This window comes from Trichechus manatus, unplaced genomic scaffold, assembly GCF_000243295.1.
Source record: "Trichechus manatus latirostris isolate Lorelei unplaced genomic scaffold, TriManLat1.0 scaffold00003, whole genome shotgun sequence".
Taxonomy (NCBI): domain Eukaryota; kingdom Metazoa; phylum Chordata; class Mammalia; order Sirenia; family Trichechidae; genus Trichechus; species Trichechus manatus.
Window position 1 is genome coordinate 26,768,537 of NW_004443939.1, and position 16,119 is coordinate 26,784,655.

Here is a 16,119-nt window from a genome sequence, read left to right on the forward strand (position 1 = left end):
TATGCAGAATCACATACTTATTTCACATCACAAAATAGACACTCTAACATCTTACATAAGCCTATTAAAATTTTTTACCTCAAATTTGTTTTACAGACCAACCAATCTCTTTGTTATTACTAAGATAAAGCTTTCTGGCCTGTATTTTTCCAGACTATAGTGGCAAATTAATTCCACATGTCCAACTGAAACAACCATATAAAATTAAAAAATACCATTTAAGAAAAGTAAGCCATTTAAAATATAAAACATGCATCAAAACCACTGTCAGTGTAACTTACTTTTTGCATTTTTCACAACTGTACATATTGTCACCTGCAAAGAGAACAGATCTGGTCATTCTTCTCAAATTAAAAGCAATTATTTTCTCTTGGTTCTGCAATTCTTTGACTTTGCCACATGCTGACCTCACAGTGCAGTAAAACAAGGCTCATTTTTTAGTCTCTGCTCAGGAGTCACCTCATGATGTTCACCTGGCTTAAAACGTCATCCCCTCACCATACTCTCAACCTTGAAGGCCTACCTCAAATAACATCCTTCCCATTTATTTATTTAACTAAATTTACTGACTGCCTGTCAAATGCCAAACTCTATACAAGCTGTTGAAGACACAAAAATAGCAAAGGATCTTAAATGATATGGAGGAGCGTACAACTAGTCTAGTTTACAAACATAAATAAGTCCATTAAGTTGGTTGAACTTTCCCTTCTTTGAATCTCCAGAGCAACTTAACATATCACATTGTCTTGTACTACAGAAATTTATATAAATTCTTCCAGGATACAATCTACATCTTATAATAGTGCCGTGATAGATACTGGCACTGTGCCAATATGGGCAAGTACTTATGAATGTAAGCCGCCTTAAAACTTCACTTTTACAAGGACATTTTATGTTTAGTCCCACCAGTGCTTTTGATCACCCACAATAAGTTAGCCTAGATGAAAATTTGTATGTTTCTTACCTTTTAGTTCATCTCTGGCGAAGAAGGCAGCAAGACAATCTTGCAAGGTTACTATTGGACCCCAAAACCAGCTAGGGACACATGAGACAACAAACCTGAAACATCATTGATAGAAAAAAAAAGGAAGTGTTCTGCCAGTACAGCAGAAACAGCAGTTTTAACAAAAATAAATACAAAGAAAAAAATACATACCTTTTCACATATTCCATGAAAAAAGCTATCCACCCTTGTGGAGCATATGCCTCGCCACATGATCCTGCTTTGATTATAGAAGTTGGATGACTCGATGAATGCAGCTTAGCAAGGTCTTCCTTGCCAGGAATTGGCAAGGAGAGATCTTGAAAGGTCTCGAGGGTTACAGACACCTAAAATTGTTTTGCGTTTTAAAAACAGAATGAAAATAATCCAGCACAAACATTTAGGAGCATACATTTTAGACTGCAAAGATCAAAGCAAGTTAAACAAAAAATAAAACTGTTTTTATAGTAGTAACAATAGCAAAAAGCACTTCCTCTATATCAGGTAATGTTCTAAATGCTTTAGATATAGTAATTTTTTAATCTTCACATAGAAATTGAGGTAGCTACAAGCATCCCCATTATAATCAAGGATGCTGCGGCATAGAGAAGTGCTCCAAATCCAGTCATTGTATCTTGAGGGTCAAACCCTTAAGCACTATATACTGCACTGGTCTTTGGAAATGGGCCTTTCATAATAGTTTTAAAATATGTTAAAAAGAGAGAGAGATGCAAAACCTGGCATCTAATCTTTAATTAGCTAAAAACATTTCTGAGTAGTACCATTTAAATACCTGGTACCAAAAGAGCGTTCTTTAAAATAATCTTATTGAAAGTCATTACATTTCACCTAAAACCCTAACATGATAACTGGAAACTGAGAGGGAGTTCTGTTTTGTGTTTTGAGAGAAGTTATTTTCAATTACAGATATCAGTATCACTTAGTGGCAAAAAAGCCTCATATTCAATATGGATTTAGATAATGTGGCTGCATGACTAGTTTGCACTAAAGCAAAACCATTCTTAAGAATAGCTCAAAGAAACTGAGGAATGGAGAAAAAGAGCTGAAAACGGTAATCTCAGGCATCCTAAAATAGTACATATACCTGTTGCCATCAAGTCATTTCCAACTCACAGGGACTCCAAAGGACAGGGTAGAACTGCCTCAAAGGGTTTCCAAGGAGCAGCTGGTAGATTTGAACTGCCAAGCTTTTGGTTAGCAGCCTTAATGCTTAACCACTGCGCCACCAGGGCTCCAAAACAGTACGTATAGAATGTTAATTCACATTCACATTATAAATTACCAGTATTATTAAAGAACTCATAACGATTTTAATTTATGCCCTTGTCATTGTCTATCAGTTTGTCAGTACCTTTATTATGCGAGCCCCAATCTGAATATAGGAAAATATTTACTAGCCAGAGTATAATCAAATATAGGAGATACATTCACAGCTTTGTCCCTGTGAATAGCAAGTTTCCCAGTATACTAATTTCATCAGCCTTGAAAGAAAATATATGTGTTACCAATTCTTGTTGCTGAGCAACTTCTCATGTTTACATGTGATCAAAACAGATGAACACCTGAGTTAATTTTTCCAAATAGTGCAGGCCTGTCCAATGATGAGTCAAGATCAATCTTTCAAAAAGACTGTTGCTGCTATTTCCAAAAAAATTCTACTCCTAGATTCAATTTATATTGATGTAAACACACTTATGGTCATCAGTAGTAAAGAGAAGGAATTAAAACTCACTAATTTTTTTAAAAGCAGTTTTGCTAGATTTTTTTAAAAAGAGCATTTGACAAAAATTTTCCGTGTATTATAATTTTCTCATACTCACCCTGTCACAAGTTAGACACTGTACTGAACTAATAATTGTTCCATCAAATATGTCTGAAATAACGCTTCTGTATTTCTTGTGCTGTTTTTTTCTCTTTGGAGATGATGCAGACTGAGCTAGGATTTAAAGACAAGTATAAAATATTTTAAAAAATCACCTTTCCCCCTAAGAGCAGGACCAAGACAAGGAAGTATGCTCACCTGTACCACTGTTATTCAACATTGTACTGGAAGTTCCAGCCAAGCAATTAGGCAAGATAAAGAAATAAAGAGCACCCAAATTGGAAAGAAAGAAGTAATACTCTCTATTCACAGATGATATGATCCTATATATAGAAAATCCCAAAGAATACACAAAAGAGGTACTAAATGAATTCTGCAAAGTTGCAGGGTACAAGATCAATACACAAAAGACAGTTGTGTTCCTATACACTAGTAATGAATAAACCAAAAAGGAATAAGAAAACAATTTAATTGTAGTAGCATCAGAAGGAATGAAATACCTAGGAATAAATTTATCCAAGAAGGTGAAAGACTTCTACATTGAAAACTATAAAATGGTGCTAAAAGAAATTAACGGAGACCTAAATAAATAGAAAAGACATCTCGTGTTCATGGATTGCAAAGATTTAATATTGTTAAGACGTCAATATTACCAAAAGTGGTCTACAGATTAAACACAATCCCTGTCAAAATCCCAATAAGGCTTTTTTGCAGAAATGGAAAAGCCAATTCTCAAATTCATATGGAATTGCAAGGGGCCCTGAGTAGCCAAAACAATCTTGAAAAAGAAGAACAAAGTTAGAGGGCTCACACTTCCTGATTTCAAACCTTCCCATAAAGCCACAATAATCAAAACAGTGGGGGAGAGGGGAGTGTGGCACTGGCATAAGGATAGACATACAGACCAATGAGATAGAATTGAGGGTCCAGAAATAAACCCATACATCTATGGCCAACTGATTTTCAACAAGGGTACCAAGTCCATGCAATGGGGAAAAAACAGTCTCTTCAATAAAAAATGGTCCCTGGACAACTGTATCCCCATGTGAAAAAGACTGAGTTGAACCCCTACCTCTCACTTTTCATAAAACTTAAATCAATATGTATCAATAACCTAAATGTAAGAGCTAAAAATAATAAAACTCATAGAGGAAAGTATAAGGGTAAATCTTCAAGAACTTGTATTTGGCAAGGGATTCCTAGATATGACACCAAACCATGAACAAAAGAAAAAACAGATACACTGGACTTCATTAAAATTAAAAACTTTTGTGCATCAACGGACTTTATCAAGAAAGTGAAGACAACCTACAGAATGGGAGAAAATATTTGGAAATCATATATCGAATGAAGGCTTAATATTCAGAATAGATAAAGAACGCCTACAACTCAACAAAAAAAGACAAACAACTTAATGAAAAAATGGACAAAGGACATGAATAGACATTTCTCCAAAGAAGATATACAAATGGCCAATAAGCACATGGAAAGATACTTGATGTCATTAGTTATTAGAGAAATGCAAATAAAATTACAATGAGATACCACTTCACACCTACTAGGATGGCTATCATAAAAAAATTGGAAAATGACAACTACTGGTGAGACTGGAGAAACCGGAACTCTCACGCACTACTGGTGGGAATGTAAGATGGCGCAGCTGCTGTAGAAAAGTTTGTTTCATCAAAAGTTAAACACGGAACTACCATATGACCCAGGAATTCTACTCCTAGGTATAAACCCAACAAAATTCAAAGCAGACATTCAGCTACCTGTACACTGATGTTCATCACAGCATTATTCACAGTAGCCAAAAGGTGGCAACAACCCAAGTGTCCAAGACAGATCAATGTATAAACAAAATGTGGTAGATACACACATGGAATATTATTCAGCCATAAAAAGGAATGAAATTCTAATATATGCTACAATATGCGAAGTGAAAGAAGCCATTCAAAAAAAGATAAACACTGCATGATTCCATTTACAGGAAATATCTGTAACAGGCCAATTCATAGAGACAGAAAGTAGATCAGAGGTTACCAGGGATTAGAGGGAGGGGAGAAGGGGAGTTATTGCTTAATGGTACAGACTTTCTGTTTGGGGTGATTAAAAGTTTTGGAAATGGATGGTAGAAATTGTTGCACAACAATGCGAATGTAATTAATGCCACTGAATTGTACACTTAAATACAGTTAAAACAGCAAATGTTATGTTATATATATATATTTTACCAAAACAAAACAATTTTTAAATCAAAGTAATTCTTTTAGTATTTTTCTGCAGACTTTTTAACAGTAAAAATTACTGTGCTAACAGGAAAATTTCAAAATATCATTCGAAAGTGTTACTTTGGAAAGACCCAGAGTGAAACCAATCAGACAAGACTTAAGCTGGTCAAAAAAAAAAAAAAAAGAAATTATGTATGATCTTTGGCCACTATTAATGCTGTATATATGTATGAGTGCACGTGTATGTACATACGGGAAAGTGAAAAGAATTCTGAATTAGCACAATGTTCAGTGGAGTTTTGTTAATACGCTAAATGAAAGGTTTAGCCTCATCACTGTTCACTTATGTTCAGCAAGTCAAGGAAAGGAAGTGGGAAAGGGGTTAGGTAATGATAAAACAGGAGAGGTTCAGTCTCACTATCTTGACCAATCAGAGCAGTTCTGCTTTTACTTGTTTATTTACTTTTGCTTCCAAGTAAGGTTTTATTTGAAGAAAGTATTCTGAGGTTTTACAGTGTTTGAAAACCACTGCACTGGGAGATTTCAGAGCTCATTTGCAGATTTTAAATTAAATGGCTGTGTTTAAATTTTTGCCCATTTAAAAGAAAATTTTTTTTATTCTATAAAGTTTTAAGAGCTTTTTATATATTTTAGCTATAAGTCTTTGTCAGGTATGTGATTTACAAATATGTTCTCCCAATCTTATCTTTTCATTCTCTTAACAATGTCTTTACCAAGAAAAAGTTAATTTTTAGGTCCAATTTATCATTTTTTTCTAAATTGTGCTTTTTACATCATATATAAGAACTCTTTGCCCAAACCAAGGTCAAGAAGACTTCCGCCTATGTTTTGTTCTAAGAGTTTTTATAGTTTACATTTTTTTTATTTATTTAAACTACACCAATTTAACAGTTTCTACATGTACAATTCAGTGACACCAATTACATTCTTCAAGTTGTACAACCATTCGCACCCTCCTTTTCTGAGTTGTTTTTCCCCCATTAACATAAACTCACTGCCCCCTAAGGTTCCTGTTGTCAACTGGATCCCATATAGATAGTTCTTAAAACAGCATAACGCTCAAGGCAGACTTTTTTTTTTTTTTTTTTTAAACTGGTTAAGGTAAACTATTGTTTGGTTTTAGGAAGACTTCAGGAGACATTTTTGGTTTAAGGTTTAAAGATTATCTCAGGGCAGCTATTTCAGGGGTTCATCCGGCCTCCATGGCTCCAGAAAGTCTGGATTCCACGCTAAGCTGAAATTCTGTTCTGCATTTTCCCCCTTTTGATCAAGATTCTTCTATAGAATCTTTGATCAAAATGTTCAGTAATGGTAGCCGGGCACCATCCAGTTCTTCTGGTCTCACGGCAAAGAAGACAGTTGTTCATGGAGGCAGTCAGCACACATTCCATATCCTCCTCCTATTCCTGACTCTCCTTCCTCTGTTGCTCCAGGTGAATAGAAACAAATTGTTGTCCCTTGGATGGCCATTTGCAAGCTTTTAACACCCCGGGCACTACACAACGAACTACAAGGCAGAACAGAAGCACTGAATACTTTATTAGGCCAATTAACTGGGATGTCCCATGAAACTATAACCAGAAACCTCCAAACCAAGGAACCAAATCCCATGAGGTGTTTAGCTGTACATAAACAGCCTCACCAGCTTTTTTTTTTTTTATCATAGTTATAAATGTCTATCACACTACTTTTGCCAATTCAACTTTTTACAAGTGTACAATTTACTGACAGCACTTACAATAATCGGCTGTGTAACCCTACCCTTAATAAATGCTATGTTTCCATCACGGTAAACCCAAATTCAGTACTCCATAAGCAATAACCTCTCCATCCGCCATCCCTGCCACCACTGGTAGCCACTAATAAACGCTGGTCTCTATACATTTGCCTTTTCTTGTCTTTTTATATAAGTGAGGTCATGTAATATTTGTCCTTTTGTAACTGACTCATTTCACTCAGCAAAATATCTTCAAGCTGTATCCATACTGTAGCATGTATCAAGACTTCATTTCTCCTACTGGCTGAGTAGTATTCCATTGTACATATGCACCACATAGGAGTGGAACTGCTAGGTCATATGGTAGTTCTATTTTTAGTTTTTTGAGGAACCGCCACACTGTTTTCCACAACAGCAGTACCATTTTGCATTCCCACCAATAACGGGTAAGGGTTCTAACTTCCCCACATCCAACATTTGTTCTTTTCTGTTTTTTTTTTTTTTTTTAATCTGAGCCATCCTACCTGTACCCAGTTGCCGTCAAGTCCGTTCTGACTCATAGTGACCCTACAGAACAGAGCAGAACTGCCCACAGAGTTTTGAAGGAGCGCCTCATGGATTCGAACTGCCGACCTTTTGGTTAGCAGATGTAGCTCTTAACCACTACCCCACCAGGGTTTCTTTTAGCCATCCTAGTGGGAGTGAAATAGTATCTCATTGTGGTTTTGATTTGCATCTCTTTGATGGGTAATGACATTGAGCATCTTTTCATTAAGCATGTTTGGTGACCATCTGAATGTCCTCTTTAGTGAAATAGCTATTCAAGTCCTTTGCCCATTTTATGATTAAGTTGTCTTTTTGCTGTTGTCAAAGTTTTATATATATTTTGGTTATTAGATTCTTATCAGATATATGATTTCCAAAGGATTCCTCCTAGTTCTCCTAGTTTGTAGCTCATCTTTTCACTTTTGTGGTAAAGACTGTTGAGGTCCATTTATTTGTCTTTTGCTGTTTATAGTTTATATTTTATAATACTGGAACTCCCATACATAGCTAGTGAATGGAAAACGGCACAGCCACTCTGGAAAAGTTTGGCAATTTTGTAAAATGTTAAATGTAAAGCTAACATATAACAACAAATTGGCTCAAAAAATATTATCTGTGCTCCTCTAAAAAATCTCCCATATGAGACCAAATGGGCAACAATTACTTTAAAACAGAGATGAGAATGTAAGGGGAGCAGGAAACTGGATTAATGAAAATGGAACAAGAATGGAAATAATGCGAGTGTTCACGCATTGTGAAGAATGTAAACAATGTCCCTGAACAACTTGTGTAAAAATTGTTTAATCGGAACCTAAACTGCCGTGTAAACCTTCACCAAAAACACAATAAAATATTATTATTTAAAAAAACTAACATATAACCCAGTAACTCTACTTCTAGGTATTTACACTAGAGAAGTGAAAACTTATGTTCACACAAAAACCTGTACAGGAATGTTATAACAGTATTCATAATCAAATGTCAATCTAATTCATAATCGAATCATAATCTATCCAAACGTCCTTTAATGAATGAATGGGATAAACTGGTACAGCTATACTGCTCAGCAATAAAAAGGAATGAACTATTTAGACAATCAACAATGTGACTAAATCTCAAATGCATTATGCTAAATCAAAGTGAGCTTCAAAAGACTACATACTGTATAATTTCATTTATATGACATTCTGAAAAAAGCAAACAATAGGAAAAGAGAAGAGATCAACATTGCCAGGGCTTAGGCACAGCATGAGGGAATTCTTTGGGGTGTTGGAATTTTCTATATCCTGTTTGTGGTGGTGGTAACAAGAATCTATATATGTATTAAAACTCATAGTACTCTACACAAAAAAAGTTAATTACACTCTATGTAAATTAAATAGTTCCACACACACAAAAATGTTTAAATCATGGTTGTGAAAAAATATTATCAAGTCAATTTTAGAGGACAGACTAGTAGTTCATGATTAACACTTGAGTAATGGAGACCTTTACCTTTCTTGTGTGTGGATGCCAGTCCTGGCCACAAATTGCCTGATTTTGGAGGGCTTGCTGATAAACGTGGATTAACACCTTCATTTGATGGAAGGATCTGTGATGTAGACAGGTCATTCAAATGGACGTCGGTGATATATTCTGTAATATTTAAACTTTGTATTATTACCTTAAATGTTAAAATTTTTCTACATGCCAAATAATGCTAATTAATTTAAAGATTTGAGATTCTGAACATAATTCACATTACAAATGTCATGTAAAATAATTGATGGGCAAAGTATTTCTAAGCAAAATAAATGATATCCAACTAGGAACCCATATAATGTTTATAACGCACTACTGTTGTAGGCAATTCAGGAAGTGAGACAAGCTGTCGTATTTGTCCAAATGTAATGTGAAGATATAAAAAAAGATATTCAGGAAACAGTTTTGAAAGTTTTAAAACCATGTGGGAGAAGAGATTATCTTCCCACACTAACATAGTAATCACTAACATGGTATGTTAGCAATCAAACTCAAACAAGAAATTTAGGCATAATCATAAATTATTCTTACCCTAAAAAAGGAAATACACCCCTTTGTCAAAAAGGATCTTTTTCAGAATTAAATTATGAGTTGAGAAAACATAAGCTCCCTGAGAACTATCTTGACAGTTTATTGTTGGATTCCTAGTATACTACACATAGCCCTATCAATGTAAGGGACTTTTAAGGACTTAATAAATATTTTCATAAAAGACCCTGAAACAAAGTATCTTCAGGGATTTTTCCAGACAATGTACAAATATTTTTCACATAGGCATTTCTTATCTCAACCATGACTAAAAGCAAACTGAGTATTTGGTGTTAGGGGAAGAAACTCACTCCAGGCCTTTCTGAAACAAATAAAGTTAATGCAATCTAGGTCAGAAACTGGCAAAATTCTTTTTCTGTAAAGGACCAGAGAGTGTCTATAAATAATGCTATCACTTTCATGATCAAATTATTAAATTGTCACCTGAAGCTCTGCTGTGTATTTGCACTTTGACAGTTTCCTGGTTGTTCAGGTTGACTGTTTCAGACACAGAGTCTCTATCTAATTCACCTTCAGAATTTATTTTATTAATCTTATTGCACATCTTCTCTTTTTGCCAATCTTTTGACATTTCTGAATTGTTCTCATTTTCTTGAATTAACATTGTTGTTTCATTATTATCTTCAGAAAAACCCCTAGAGCCGTTTTCATTTTCTGCTTTATCACTACTGCCACAAGATTCACAGGACTGAAAATCTATATCTGACTGGCTCTGGTCTTCTTCCATACTCTCCTCAGTCGTTACAGCATGAGTGTCTTCCTCTATTTCCATGACCTGCTCTTTCAATTCTTCATGAAGAAGATCCATTAAACATCGAAGGAATTCTTGAGCATCCTAATATATCAGCAACATAGACATTACCACTTCATTAAAAATATGTATGTGCAGAAACTAAAAGGATAATATACAAAATGTGGTTATCAATTGATTTATAAATGCATAGCGTTATACTGAAAAAATACAGGTTTGTAAAACATAAGGCACTGGAGGGATGGGAAGAACTAAATTCTAGAAAGTTAAGCAAATAAAACAGAAGATTAATAGACTGAAGGTGATCTGGACGTCAGCTATGAGAAGTGCTATTAACCACAAAAAAATAGAAGAATAAGGCATGTAGAAAATAAAAATTTGCTTCATATGACAATTAGAATTCAGACAGGTGTCCTAAATTCAAATATTTTACAAGTTTAGCTTAAATTTAGAGTTCTATCAAATCTTGCACTGTATTTCAAAGAAAAATCCTTGATCAACCTGGAGTGCTTATTGAAAATAAAAATTCCTGGGTCCCAAACTCACATCTACCAACTCAAATCTCTAGAGATGAAATCCAGGAATTTGCATCTGAAAAAATGAAAAGCAGAGAGGTAATGGTTTAAAATAGAAGAAAAATGCGTGAGGACCAGTGATTACTATTGAAAGATATTATATAAAGCTATGATAATTGAAGGAAACCCTGGTGGCATAGTGGTTAAGAGCTATAGCTGCTAACCAAAAGGTCGGCAGTTCAAATCCACCAGGCACTCCTTGGAAACCCTACGGGGAGGTTCTACACTGTCCTGTAGGGTCGCTATGAGTTGGAATCGACTCGACGGCAATGGGTTTGGTTATTTTATAATTGAGACTGCCATGTGGTACTAACTCAAACCAAGACCAAACTGACTGCTGTTGAATCAATTCCAACTCATAGTGACCCTACAGGACAGATTAGAAGCGCCCCATAGGGTTCCCAAGGAGCAGCTGGTGGATTCGAATTGTCGACCTTTTGGCTAGCAGCCAATCTCTTAACAACTGCACCAGCAGGGCTCCTCAAAAACAGACAGGTCCACGAAATTGATTAGAAAGCCTAGAAACACACTTCACCAAAGAAGACATTCAGGTGGCTAACAAACACATTAAGAGATGCTCATGATCATTAGCCATTAAAACCAAAACCCAAACCTGTTAGCACTGAGTCAGTGCCAACTCATAGCAACCCTATAGGACACAGCAGAACTGCCCCATAGAGTTTCCAAGGAGTGGATGGTGGATTTGAACTGCTGACCTTTTGGTTAGCAGCTGTAACACTTAACCACTACACCACCAGGGTTTCCTATTAGCCATTAGAGAGATGTAAAATAGAACTACAACGAGATAATGGGATACCACCTCACCACGGCAATAATGGCATTGATCAAAAAAAAAAACCCAGAAAACAACAAATGTTGGAGAGGTTGTGAGGAGACTGGAACTTCTTATACACTGCTGGTGGGACTATAAAATGGTACAACCACTATGGAAAGATGGTATGGCACTTCTTTAAAAAGCTACAAATAGAAATACCATATGATCCAGCAATTCCATTCCTAGGTATATATCCTAGAGAAGTAAGAGCTGTAACAAGAATGGACATATGCATACCCATGTTCACTGAAGCGTTATTCACAACAGAAAAAAGATGGAAGCAACCTAAGTGCCCATCAACAGATGAATGGATAAACAAACTGTGATACATACACACAGTGGAATACTACACAATGATAAAGAATGATGATGAATCCACGAGACATCTCACAACATGGATGAATGTGAAGGACATAATGCTGAGTTAAATAAGCCAATCACAAACAGACAAATATTATTTATGAGACCACTATTATAAATAGACAAGAAAAGGTTTACATAGAGAAAGAAATATTTTTTGATAGTTACCAGGGATGGGAGGAGGAAGGAGGAAAAATCACTAACTAGAGGGTAGATACATGTTAACTCCGGTGAAGAGAAAGGCAGTATACAACATGGGGGAAGTCAATACAACATGATCAAAGCAAGGGAAGACACTGAGAGGTAAGCAAGAATAAAAGGCAACGACAGTAAATACTATAACATACACAATCTCGCAACAACAGTAACAGCAAACAATAATTTATGAGTGGATACTTAAGTAGATATGTATGCTGGATAGGTGCGGGAGTGCGTATGGGAGTATATCCATGTGCATATATAGGTTTGGCTATGGATATTTCTACACGCATATTCATATATGCTGCATGTATATTCATACACATAATAGAGCACAGTCATGGAAACATCCTAGATACAACAAAATACCTTGCAGGACTGAGTTCCTGGACTTGAAGGCTAAGGACCATAGTCTCGGGGACCATCCAGGTCAATTGGAATAACACAGTTCTTAAAGACAAAATTCTACATCCTACTTTGGTGAGTAGCGTCTGGGGTCTTAAAAGCTTGCAAGCAGCCATCTAAGATATAACTATTGGTCTCTTGGAGCAAAGGAGAGTGAAGAAAACCAAAGACTCAAGGAACAATTAGTCCAAAGGACTAATGGACCACAGGAACCACAGCCTCCACTAGCCTGAGACCAGGAGAACAAGATGGTGCCTGGCTACTCCTACCGACCGCTCTGACCAGGATCACGATAGAAGGTTCCAGTTAGAGAGGGAAAAAACTGTAGAACAAAATTCAAATTCATAAAAAAAAAAAACAATACAGATTTACTGGTCCGAGAAAGGATGGAGGAACACCTGAGACTATGGCCTTTAGACACTCTTCTAACTTGGAAATGAAGCCATTCCCAGAGATCACCTTTCAGCCAAATAATAGATAGACCTCTAAAATAAATAATAATAGCTGTGAGAAAACTGTTCCTTAGAACAATCATCTATGAGACCAAAAGGGCAACATCTGCCCAAAAGCAAAGATGAAAAGGCAGGAAGAGGCAGGAAAATCAGATAAATGGAAATGGGGAACTTAAGGTGGTAATGGGGAGAACACAGACACATTGTGGGGATTGCAACCAATGTCACGGAATGATTTGTGTATAAGCTATTGAATGGGAAACTAATTTGCACTGTAAACCTTCTCCTAAAGCACAATAAAAAAAATTTTTTTAAAGCCCAGAAATAGACCCTATCATATATTAGTAGAAGCATAAATAAAGCTTAATAAAGAAGAAATTTTAAAAATAAGATAGGAAGAACTTGTAAATAACTGGGACAATTTCTTAGCTATTTGTGAAATAATTTGAATTATTATAATGTAATAATAAAATAAATGCCAGGTATGTTGAAGAATTAAATATAAATTATGAAAACAAAATATAGAAAGTATAAATGAAAATTTATCTGATCTTTGGATGTGAAATTTTTCTAAGCTAAAAGCACAAAAAGAAATATATTAACATATCTACCCATGACAAAATTTAAAAATTTCAAAGATTATAATAATATTAAGAGAAAGTAGGAAAATTATAAGCAACAATTATGATAAAAGATAACTAATCTTGGTAAAAAAAGACACAAAGAATGATGACTCCAAAAGTTAAGTGGGCAAGTGAAATAAAGTAATTACAGAAGAAGAAATGCAAATGACTACACTAAACCATAATAGCATTTTTCACCAAATTTGTAACAGATTATTTATACTAGGATTGAAAAGCAATATAAAGACTTACCTGCTGGGAATAACCCCGAAATGTTGGATTTACAGTTTTAATTCCTTGAAACAAATTAGTAGGCACCACAAATCCTGGCCTGAGTAAGAAAATATATTCAAAGAGATAAATTCTGTTACTTTAAATTTTTATTTTAGAAATTAATAACCAAGAATTCAAAGTATTAAGTAAATTGAAAAGTGATTATGTTTCAAAAAAAATCATTCGGAAATGTCCAGTATTATTTTTCATAGGCTCATCAGAACATTTCATCACTGATAAATATACTTAAAAAAAAAAAACTCTTGCTGTCAATTCCAACTCATGGCAACCCCATGTGTTACAGAGTAGAACTGCTCCATAGGGTTTTCTTGGCTATAATATTTACGGATGCAGATAATTAGGTGTTTCTTCTGTGAAGCCCCTGGGTAGACTGAAACCACCAACCTTTAGGTTAACAGCCAATCTGCAAACCATTTGCAGCACCCTGGGACCTCTGGTAAATATATAAGCAGCTATTTTATTGCTCTCCTCCTCCATGTTGCTCCACTGTATAACTTTTCAAAAAGACCCCTATTATTACTTAAAATAAAATTCCTGTGCTGGGATAATTAAGAAATACCTTAGTACAGTATACTAATAAAAACTTAAAACCATCCATCAAATACTCACAAAACCAAAAACGAACAAAAAGTAAACCAAATGTATAAAAAGGTCAGGCACTTACAAGAGACTTAACCAACTAAGAATTCTGTTCTATGATGGTTTTGAAGTTTGGTAAACTTCCAAAAATACTAAGTTTAAAATGCAGTTACAAGACAAAGAAGCTTAAACACAACAGCTAAGAGCTAGTGCTACCTATGTAGAAAGGAAGTTAGAAACTTTAGATCCTGTGGCAGCACTGGATTATTCCCGATAGGATTATAGGAGATCTCGTATTTAATGTTAGAGATTAGAATGATATCTACCTTCACAACCCCTAAAGAACAGCTCCTTAAAACCATCCTCTTTTCCCAGCACACTGAAATGAGATTTTTTTCTTTGTAACTCAGAAATACTTTTACCCTTATGTCATGGTTTGAATTATGTCCCCCAAAAAGTTTGTGTATCAATTTGGCTAGGCCATGATTCCTGGTACTGAGTGATTTTCCTGTATGTTGTAAACCTGCCTCTATGATGTTAATGAGGGAGGATAGGTGGCAGTTGTGTTAGTAAGGCAGGACCTGATCTATAAGACTGGACTGTGTCCTGAGGCAGTCTCTTGAGATATAAAAGACAGAAGTGAGCAGTGAGACAGGGGGACCTCCTACCATCAAGAAAGCAGTGCTGGGAGCAGAGCGTGTCCTTTGGACTGGGGTCCCTGCACCCAGAAGCTCCTAGTCCGGGGGAACACTGAAGAGAAGAAGGCCAATAGAGAGAAAAAGCCTTCCTCTGGAGCTGACGCCCTGAATTTGGACTTTAAGCCTACTTTACTGTAAGGAAATAAATTTCTCTTTGTTAAAGCCATCCACTTGTGGTATTTCTATTATAGCAGCACTAGATGACTAAGACACCTTACGAGAAAGTCAAATATCTCAAAGAAAACTCTGAGGTAAAATACTTATGAGGAAAGAAGGTTTAAACTTGAATAACTTCAGAAATTTTCACATTAGAAATCATTAAAATTCCAAGAGTCTTACTTAAAAGTAGTCAATGCTAAAGCTGGAAAAAAAAAACCAAGATGGTTAGCTTTGGTGATTGTTTTCTAAGGGGTGTAATGGGGTAATTTTCTTAGGAATAATTGAAAAGGACTAATGTTAAAAATCAATTTCCTCAATAGCTCTAAAACAAAATAAATAAAATATTACAGCACACAGTTATTCTCCTAATACTACACTTTAGAACAAACAAACAAAGAAAAAACTGAAAAATGGTAGAAGTAGCTATGGTTTGATTTTAGCATTGTGAGACTATCTACTTCTGCATTAAAATTCAAAGTTTCAGTCACAGCAGCCTGAACTTGCTTCAGCAGTTCAACATTATATTTCCAGTCCAGATACTTCTAAACTTCTATACAACACCTTTGGAATCCCTGGGTGGTGCAAATGGTTAACAAGCTCAACTGCTAACTGAAAGGTTGGAGGTTCAAGTCCACCTGAGGTGATTTAGAAGAAACGCCTGGTGGGCTACTTCCAAAATACCAGCCACTGAAAACCCTATGCAGCGCGGTTGTACTCTGACACATATGGGGTCACCATTAGTCAGAGTCAACTCAATGACAACTGTTTGTTTTATGTAAC

At 35.5% G+C, this 16,119-nt stretch overlaps 1 protein-coding gene across 8 annotated transcripts in view; it reads right to left on the reverse strand.

Moving 5' to 3' along the window:
* Window positions 1–16,119, reverse strand: part of USP33 (ubiquitin specific peptidase 33) — a 78,671-nt gene that overhangs the window by 17,879 nt on the left and 44,673 nt on the right. For 5 of the 8 annotated variants that reach the window (XM_023731216.1, XM_023731210.1, XM_023731212.1 and 2 more), the window contains 7 exons: window positions 13,862–13,940; window positions 9,834–10,245; window positions 8,835–8,975; window positions 2,824–2,939; window positions 1,157–1,329; window positions 965–1,059; window positions 282–315 (listed from right to left, as the gene is read on the reverse strand). In XM_023731216.1, the coding sequence (XP_023586984.1) occupies window positions 282–315; window positions 965–1,059; window positions 1,157–1,329; window positions 2,824–2,939; window positions 8,835–8,975; window positions 9,834–10,245; window positions 13,862–13,940 (1,050 nt within the window). The remainder of the gene's footprint in view (window positions 1–281; window positions 316–964; window positions 1,060–1,156; window positions 1,330–2,823; window positions 2,940–8,834; window positions 8,976–9,833; window positions 10,246–13,861; window positions 13,941–16,119) is intronic. The other 3 variants (XM_023731219.1, XM_004369077.2, XM_023731245.1) reach the window with 1 other exon arrangement.